Consider the following 10,271-nt stretch of genomic DNA (forward strand, 5'->3'; position numbering starts at 1 on the left):
ATGTCACAACAATCGCATTTACTCCCTTTTAAAAAATATATTTAATCATTGGAACTAAGCATTAAAAATATATCATTGGTGCTTACTAAAAATATGTACTAAAACTATACAATTACCAATTTTGCATGTATTTTTCTATTACAACATACTTAATTTAATTATTTATGTAATTTTTACTATACATCATGCTACACAAACACGTTTAATTAATGTACTTATTTAATTTAGTGTACTATTTATATATACATGATATTTGTTAATTTTTGTCAATATCGTCATTTATATGTTTAAAGTTATTATCATTAGATATTAATAAAGTGCCGATGTCAAATTATACTTGCATGACTTTATTTATTACCTACAACATTTAGTTTAAAAGTCATAAATTAAAATGATCAAAGCAAACGAGTAAAAACAAAGTAGGAATTTCCAACTAAAATGTTTAATATTTGTAAAAGTAAATTGAAATTGAAATAAGAGCTTATAATAATAGCAAAAAACCAAATCGTAAGTATCTTTGGATATCTTGGTCTTATAGTTTCTGATTTGAGAAAATGAGTTTAAAACAAAATATTAATTTATAAATATTTTATTGAAATTGCAATGAATCTGTATAATTCTTTTATACCTTCAAAAAGTACTTATTGATTAACATTAATGTAGGGTATATTCATTTAAAATATGATGTGTAAATATTATTAGGTAGCATGTTTCTTAAATTTTTCACCATTTGATAAAATTAAAATTTGCTGTTTAATCAGGTTTTTTATTTTTTATCATTTGGGGTAAATAGTATTTTCTATTTCTTTTGACTAATGGTAACCTAAATAATTTCAAATAAAGCGCTGGGGTGTATTACCTATATTAATAATATTATGTGGGTAATTTAAGCGTATTTTTTAAATAACTTTATTTATAATATTATTTATTAATATAAATGTGAATTTACTGCATGAATTACTGAAATATACTTGTATAATATATTGTTAACAATACAATATATTTAATGTAGCAGTATTAATACTATTCATAATCAATGGTACTAGTTACTTATAAGTTTTAAGAATATACATTATAAGATACCTAATATATAATATATCTACTTATATTGGTATGCACAGAATGTTTTAATCAGAATAATACCTTTCAGATTGTCATATATTTTAGTATAAACTGTTTTACTAATTAAAATCATTATATTTCATCTTATTTTTACCAAGGTTGAGAATTTTAGATTTAAGTGATTTAAATAATACAATGTTTATTATTTCATGCATAGATATACTAAAATTTTTTTTTTAAGTATACTTTAGTATAACCACAGAATAGATTAAATCTATTCTATGATATGAGGTCTATGATTTCATGGCTAAATATATAAAGCCGTTGTTTATTTCTTCTTTCTCTTATTATTGACTTAAAAATGCACAATGCACTGCGACACGCCACCAAGTTTAAGTATATGCCTCTTTAATCATAAATAATATGTATGTTTTGAAGTACCATTATTCTAAATTAGAACTATGCTTTGTCCATACTTAGTCCCAACTTCAGATTTGTTTTTAAATTAAAAGCTTGGGCAATTACAAAGAACACAATAAGTTAATTTGATAACTTATTTACAAACGTACAATATAGTTCAATTAGTCATGATTGTGATTAAAAAAAAATTATCTATCTATATTACAAATGTCTAATGCTATAATATATTACTTAATAGATGGATTAATATACTAATCAATTATTAGGATTAATTTATACATCTATTAATATTTAATACCTATTACCTACAGAAGCTTATTTTAACAATTGATAGATTATATTATTTCAATTGTAAAAATAAACTCTTATTGGAAGAGGCCTGCAAAATGCGATCAGAAATCATCCAAGTAATTATTGGCTGTCACAAATAATTTAATCTGAGTAGTACATTTTAATATTATTTGCAACTATTAAGATAAACTTTACCAAGTTAAATTATATGTAATATTTCTCCAAAGGAGATAGTCCATCAAATGACAAATTGTAAAACCAATATATATACTATTCATAATTTTAAATAAATGGTTATGTCTTTTATAAACTAAGCAAAGCGAAATGTGTTTTTGTTTTTGTACACGGTTTATAGTAGAAAAATGCTTAAATTTTCAACTTTGAGATTTGTTTCTGGTAGAAAAAATATGAAATCTAGATGGTACTTTAAAAAGGTCAATATTGAAAATTCTCAGAACCTATTAAAAAAAATTAAGGGAAAACACATTTACTAGATTTATTTATACTTTAAATTGTTTATTTTTATTTAGTTGTTTTTTGATGATTTAAGTATGATAACATTTTTGTTCATGGTTAAAAAAAAAATTTGAAAATGTAATACAAGAGAGCTAAACTTGTTTTAGTGCACTTGAAAAATATCAAAAATAGTCATAATAAGTTTATTTAATGAAAAATTATATTAACTCAAGTGTAATGCCACATAATTATTTAATGGGCGCTTGAAATTTTTACGACCCTGTATATTTACTAGATAGGTAATAATGATTTATCCTCAACCAATTTTAGTTATTTAAAAAATATTGATTGTAAAAACCTTGAAACATTCCACCAATTATCTTACCATACTATCTATACTTGATGACTTTAAAAAAAATATTTATACTCATTTTAAGCTATTTATAGGCATATGCGATCATTGAAATTTTTAGTTTTTATTTAAGCGTTGATAATAATTTACCTAAAAATAAAAAGTTTGAATTTTTTATTTACGATCCTACATAAGTGGTTTTGTAGCAATTCAAAAATATTGAAAGTACATCGGTACAATTTTTTTAGAAGCGTTTGATGTTCAAATTTCACCAATTTCAATCAATATGAATATATCATTATAACAAATACTAAATAATATAGGTTGACAGATTTTCTATTCAGAATTGAAAAATGATTTATGCAATGATTTATCAATAAATTCAAATGTAACACAACCATTACAGTGATCTACATAATGCCGAGGTATGCTCGACACTTACTGTACAGCAGAATGGGTTACCTATACCTATTCAATAGCTTTATTTTAGTTGAGTCATTTTTTAGTGTAAATGTTGAACAGAAATTCCATAAACCATACAAATCTTTAAAATAATAACTTGCTTCTTCCTAAAAGATAATGAAATAAAAATAATTGATAACAGTATATATATATATACTATATAATTTTTCTAAAGGTATAACTTCAAAATTTATTTTTTCATTTATTAACATTTTACAAATGAAACTAGTCGACCAAACTGTGTGTCATATGCATATTTTTAAGTACATTTATGGTTAGAATATACATATATTTTTTAAACTACTTGAGTAATTTATTAAGATGGTTACTATTTACAACGATAGTGTAAAATGTAAATTTAAAGAATATAAGATAAATCAAATATATTTTTTAATGAATTATTATTAGATTAATCTAAAGAATTACCATTAGAATTATTCTAATTTGTAATAACTTATTACAGTAAATCATTGTTTTTCTTTTCTTGCACGAAAACCGAAGATACTACTTCCTACTCGGACATTTGTGCTTCCTAATTCAATCTGAAATATCAAAAATATACAAACAATGTTACCTATTATTGCATATACAGCTGTTTAAACATTATCACATTAGCACAAAAATAACAATAAATTAATAACATAAGAAACTAACTATGTATATTATATTCATTTATATAAATATTAAATTGTATACTTACGGCATGCTCAAAATCATCAGACATGCCCATAGATAATTCGATTTCAGATGGATTTAATTTTAATTTTTCACAAACATCTTTTTTACAATCTACCAAAGCCTAAAAATATACAAAATCATAAATAATGTCTAATATATAAATTAAAATAATATGTAAATACCAAAAAATCTGGATTTGGTCCTCGAGAACAATCATAACCATACTGACCAATCGTCATTAAACCAATCAGTTCTAAATGATCACATTTCTCAATGATAAATTTAAATAAATCTACTACTGTATCAGTTGTTACACCAGATTTTTCTATAAAATAATAAAAATTACAAATGTTTAGTATGATATTATATGTAATATACCAATACATTTATAGTTATTATTATTAGTTGTAACAATTTAAATATTTAATATTGAACTTAAATTAAAACATATTCTTTACCTATGTGTATCAGTTTGTACTGGACATATGCTATTCAAACTTACAGTAGTTGCTTAAAATATTATAATAAAAAAAAAATGTATTAGAATATAATATAATGTAAAAATATTATGGATATTAACGTTAATATATTTATATAATTATTAAACATTAATAATGTAGGTACTTTTAAGTTTTAATGCAGGTACACATGTCGCATATATTGATTTTTAACTTTTATATTATTAATTAAGCTCCTGCTTTACAAACTCCTACTCAGACCCATCTGGACTTATGGGATTCAACTATGGGGCACTGCCAAAATTTCCAACATCAACCGCATTCAAAGATTTCAATCCAAAACTCTATGTACAATTCTAAAAGCACCATTCTATGTCTCTAATCACACCCTCCACTCTGATCTCAAAATAACATTTGTCTCTGAACTAGCCAAAACTCACTATAAACGTTTCAATAGCCGCCTAGCCCACCATAAGAATCCGTTAATCTCCGATCTATCATCTGCTTCTATACCAGGTAGTCCACTTAAAAGACTTAAAAGACAGTGGTGTTGTGACCTGCTAGCCTAATTTAGTCCTACTCATGTTGTAGTACCTCCGCTGGGAGGCCTCTACATTTGGTCTAATCTATCGTTATTTATTTTTATTTTATTTTTTATTTTAACTAATTCATCAATTGTTCTTATTGTTTTATTTTATATTGTAACAGATTGAATAAAAAATCCTTTAATAACAAAAAAAATTTTATATTAACTATTAAACTAGTAAAGTTAGGCAGTTAATTTAAATAATTTAAATGTAGCAATAATATTAGGTTTTTTATTTGTACTAACCTTTTTCATTACTAGTGTTAACTTGAACCATAATTTTCAATCTACTTTCTTTATTGAGTTTTTTCCATCCATCATTAACAGCACTTGCTAATTTTTCACTATCTATTGTTTCAATAACATGTAAACCAGGAGTCATTAATACTTTTGAAACTTTGTTTTTTTGTATATGACCAATAAAATGCCACTTGATATCTGGACATTTTTCTAATATCTTTACAAAAAATATTCAAAAATTAAGATAATTATTTAAAATCAAACTCAATATCAAATAGTTTACCTACTTCAACGTCAGACGATTTAGTCATCAATTCTTGGACATAGTTTTCTCCAAAATGTCTTTGGCCTTTCTGATAGATGCCAATTATATGTTCTATAGGTTTTGTTTTACTAACAGCAACTAACCTTGGTTCCACATGGCCCTGTAAATATAATATACCACATTCATAATTTTATTTTTAAAAAATTATTTTTACATAAAAAAAGTTAAAAATGAATGATTACTTCATTTTGTTTTTGAGCCACAACTTTGATTCTACATCTAACATCATTTAAGCCATCAATAACATTTTCCAATGTACTCATTTTCCTTTTATTGTAACTCAATTGTAATGAAATGAAACTCTTAAACGTTAATGTAGGCTCGCAAGTTGATAACAATATTTTTTTTAACATCACATTCTTGACATCAAAAAAGAGTATAAGATATATTATACTAGTTTTCCCTAAATAAATTTGTATGTTATTAGGTACCAACTAATACAAATACAATGCTTATAAATGTTATTATAATAATTAATATAGTAGATAACCATAATATAAATACATAATTTGTAAATAAAATAGTAAAACGACATGCCTATATATGCAAAAAAAAAATGTCTGAATTACCTACTTACCTAACGAAAATCATCAAAATTATTTGATTTAAGTAAATTTATAAAAATACATTATTTTTTACTGTATATTAAAATATTAATTATTAATAAAAATTAAAAAATGAATTCAATTTTATCAATGACTTCAGAATGTATTAACTAATCAAGAACTTAGTCATCATGTGTATAGCAGATTATTATAAGAAGTAATAACAAAACAATTAAGTCAAATTAATTTTAATCATTTTTTTTTACAATGATAAATGTATAACGTAACAGCAAATCATTGTTGGTGTACCAAGTTATAAACTTTAATAATTTTAGACCTAGTTATTACTTATTACTTTATTAGTGATTACTTACTGATTATATTATTATAAAATTAAAACATATTATATTAGTTTATTGTTAGTCAGTAATCAGTAGATAATAATAATTTCAAATTTGTTAGTTAAAGCTTCCCAAATCAGAACTTTCGCGGTATGAAAGACAACTTAGACGATAACGTTAACCTATATTATTATTATTATTATTTACTAGATAATGACATAAGCATTATACCACAGACTATATGAATACATTTTTATTAATTTCATATACCTAGTCTGTAATTATACTTTAAAATGTAAATTAAGTATATAGGTACTATCAACATTATTTATTTATATAATAGGTACGCACCATTATTAATATTTAATAGTTGCCCGTGTTTGATTACATAAATGAGTAATAAATAATTAAGTACTTTTATTTTTTAGTACTGAAAATTAAAACCTTAAGTACAAAACTAAGAAATAGTAAGAATAGTTAATCTATTCTGTGGTAAGAATACGAGAAGAAAATCTGTATTTTAGTGATTAAACACTAAAATTTTAAAAACTGATAAGGAACCACCGCACTAGATTACAATAGGATTCCCCGCCACGGGGAGTCAGCTGGCAGGAAGATGATTTCAAACAGTGGTATATTTTAATCTCTATTTTCTATAGGTAGGTAATAGGTATATTGTGCGTTACCACTATAATGTTATTATCCACGAACATTTCTCTATGTTCATGAATATTGAATACCTACCGGCTACCAGAATAAGGTATGGCGGTATCTACATCGAACAGTTGAAATTCGAAAATATTTAACTACTTTACCGTGTGAATAGGATAGGCGGTTATTATACTTATTAATAATATGCAAGTATGTTATTAGAGAAATTGTTTTATCCTAAACAATACAATTTAATTTAGCGAATGAAAAGAAAATTGTGTACTGCACGGACCACACGGTATACGCAGGAAACGGTGGTAGTGGAATGCCGCCTTGATGCAGGTAAGAGGCTATTATTAATTTATTATATTATAACTCGATTAATTAATTATAATTTGTATATAATTGAATAAAACGTTGTTGTTGTTGTATACGTTTTCGTCACACCGTGCAAATTGCATAATTAAAAAAAAATGCAAGTCGAACATTATTACGTAAACATAAAATTATGTAGGTAGGTACGTACTTGCGTGTATTTTATACTTGAGTACGTACATATATAGCAGAGCCGAGAGTGTCTTACCAATAGAACTATGAGTATTCAAGTGTGTATAATACCTATTGGACGTTACATTAAATTTGGTAAATATTATGGGCACCCTAAGGTCACTCGTTTTCCCTCTCCGAATGGAAAATGCATTATTCTAACTTATACCGGGCACACGGCGCATGTATAATAATAACACCTAATATTATCATGATAATCATAAATAATAATAGCGTACAACGTACAAGTACAATACTTATAGGTAGCAACTAGCAAGTACTAGTGGTTACAAAATAATGGTTATTTATATATTGTGTACCTATGTGTTATTGTCTATAATCTACCGGGTGATCGACACTTAACTTCAACGTAGGACTCTCATTATTTCCAAAACCATAAACGTTTTTGAAAAATAATATCACTATTTGTATCGTTATTATTTTTAGTTTTTTTAATTAAACATGCATTTTTAATTCATTATACCTTATCAAAATATTTTTTGGACTTCTTCGATGTAGGTTTATAAATTGAATGTTAGGTGAGCATTATTAATGAGTTTTGGAGGATGTCGGCGCATTATTCGTTTTCTCTCCTAATCCATGCACAACAACAATTTTTAGTTTAGCAGAAGCAACCTTGTATTCTAAGGCCTTAGCTTTAATACGCTTTTAGAATAAATCAAACTTTGAGTATAAACAAATTTAAATGTAAAAGAATTTTCTTACGTTGCATTTTCTAAGATATTTAAATTTTAAAGCGATTTATGAGTATCTTAGGTCCCAGGCAATGCTTTTTAAGTAAAAAATACATTTCGTATATCAGAGAATTGAAAACTCACAACTTTTATTTAGCATTTTTATGATTTATAGGTAATTTTATTAATTTTTAGAGCAACTTTATATATTATATGCATTTTTATATTACATTTAACTGGTTATTTAAAATACTAGGTAGCTCAAGAAATGTTGTCCTGACCATTAATCACTTGTCTTTCCGTCGATTATATTCATGATTTCGATAAGTCTATAATGTCTATCTATCTACAATTCTACAATGCAACTTATGGCTGTTGTGCCTTATGCGTCCAGGACTTAACCCAGTAAAACTAATATTGATTAGTTGGTGTTGTACATCGTAATCATGTTTATTTCATTAAGTCAGTATCTTCGCATGTCCAAGAAGAGTTAGTAAAATGTTTGGTTATTTTTTATACGAACGTGTTCTCTTATTGTGGTTAAAGTGCATTTTTTGCTATTTTTATAATAGTTTTTAGGGCATTTAAATCCGGGACCTAGTTGTTATCAATAATTACTGCAATTGAATATTTTACATTTGTACCTTTAAAATTAGTTTTCGAAATTATACTCAGTGGTTAGTTTTGTTGGTATTTGACCACTTAAGTTTCTTCAAGTTATACCAAAGGTTTGTATTAGTTGTATTAGATTCTTCGTAATATCACTATCAGAAATACTATATTATGACAGGTGTTGCCAAACCGAGGCACCTTAGTTGGCAGTTGCGTCCCGTAAGAAAGGTATATATGAATTGCGTCCCACTATATTGGTTAGGTAGTAGAATTTTTATTTCTCTTTCAGGGGTTCCCCGTGGTGTATTAATTATAAGGGGCCCGGCTCTAATATTGTGTTTCGTTGTATTATAATATTAGGCACTTAATATATTATATTACGTGCCTAATATTATAAATTACGATAATGGATGAATTTCGTTATCGATTCCTTGTTAATAAGCAATAATGAACTAGTTCGTTTATCGTCATCATGAACAATACAAATTCTACCCCTATTTTACCTTTACTATATCTGTAAATGTAAATAAAATAACAAGGTTAGATTTTGTAAAAAGCTCATCTTATAAGACGTATAAGTCTAATTTTTGTTTGACATTTTGATTGATATCATTATTATTATTATTCATTTATTTTATTAAATTATTGACTTGGACTATATTGATTTTTATTAGATATAAGTGATTCAACGTTCATATACTTTTTTACACGATTATAAAGAACTTTATACAATTTATAATCGTGCTTTTTTATTACATTTGATAAACATATTTTTGATTGACTTGTGATTATATTTATAATTGTCATTAACTTAAGAACCCCTGATATAAACACACGATTGCATCATGGATTTTTTGAGACGCAATTCGTACTTGCCTTTTTTGCGGACGCAACTCTTGTGCTCTCGGCCAAACTACGAATCGCCATAATTTATTATCCGACCCTCGAAAGTATATATTTATTGTTAATATGTTTTAATTTGAATTACCTTTTTTCCACTGGCTCGTAGACACCAAATTACTAAAGAAAGCCATAATATATGTTATGATTTAAAACAGTAAAATACTTTTAAATGATGACGATAAAAAATGTTATTTTGTAACGACTTAAATTTATGTTTTGGTTGTCTTATACATACAAAGGATCACCCCGTATAGTTCCTATTTTATAAATTTATTTTAGGCTTAAATTGTACAAGTTCCTACACAAAACCGTTTAACGTGCTACAATTTTTTTATACTCCTTTCAAGCGATTGGTTACAGATTATTAGATAATTACTAAATCGATCCGGTAAACTGTTCGCCTCATTATTCCAACTATTGGTTTTATCCTAATCGGTTGATCTCGTAGTTCATAAAGCCGCTGAACTATTGCATGATATATGTTTAACATATGTACTATTATGTAAATATAGGTGATAGGCTTGCTGCCTGCTTTATAATATGGTCCATATTGAAGGAAGGAAAAATATTCAATTGAATTGTTCGTTAATCATTATTCTATATTATCTGTGCACATTACTGTAGACGTCATATTATACGCAGTGCCTA

At 25.8% G+C, this 10,271-nt stretch overlaps 1 protein-coding gene across 6 annotated transcripts; it reads right to left on the bottom strand.

The window, feature by feature from the left end:
* Window positions 1-3,244: 3,244 nt before the first annotated feature.
* Window positions 3,245-9,769, bottom strand: LOC111033471 (pyridoxal phosphate homeostasis protein). 6 transcript variants are annotated; one of them, XM_022314217.1, is made up of 7 exons: window positions 9,709-9,769; window positions 5,513-5,733; window positions 5,293-5,430; window positions 5,012-5,222; window positions 3,904-4,046; window positions 3,744-3,842; window positions 3,245-3,585 (listed from the first exon to the last, which is right to left on the bottom strand). In XM_022314217.1, exons 1-7 carry the CDS (start codon window positions 9,752-9,754, stop codon window positions 3,511-3,513), a joined length of 933 nt encoding a protein of 310 aa, XP_022169909.1. In that variant the 5' UTR covers window positions 9,755-9,769; the 3' UTR covers window positions 3,245-3,510. The 6 variants fall into 6 exon arrangements, with proteins under 6 accessions (XP_022169909.1, XP_022169910.1, XP_022169911.1 ...); XM_022314218.1 differs by lacking the exon at window positions 9,709-9,769 and adding an exon at window positions 7,394-7,471; XM_022314219.1 differs by lacking the exon at window positions 9,709-9,769 and adding an exon at window positions 6,568-7,134 and having other exon boundaries at window positions 5,513-5,689.
* Between the last annotated feature and the right edge of the window lie 502 nt (window positions 9,770-10,271).

Source organism: Myzus persicae, unplaced genomic scaffold, assembly GCF_001856785.1.
Source record: "Myzus persicae strain clone G006 unplaced genomic scaffold, MPER_G0061.0, whole genome shotgun sequence".
NCBI classification, from domain to species: Eukaryota; Metazoa; Arthropoda; class Insecta; order Hemiptera; family Aphididae; genus Myzus; species Myzus persicae.

Bases quoted from the DNA above. Each gene is read 5' to 3' on its own strand.
- LOC111033471 (XM_022314217.1), bottom strand. From the start codon at position 9,754: ATGGCTTTCTTTAGTAATTTGGTGTCTACGAGCCAGTGGAAAAAAG. The intron at 5,431-5,512 runs GTAATCATTCAT...TTATATTTACAG, and splicing joins TGGCTCAAAAACAAAATGAA to GGCCATGTGGAACCAAGGTT. The intron at 3,586-3,743 runs GTAAGTATACAA...TTGATATTTCAG, and splicing joins CTGATGATTTTGAGCATGCC to ATTGAATTAGGAAGCACAAA.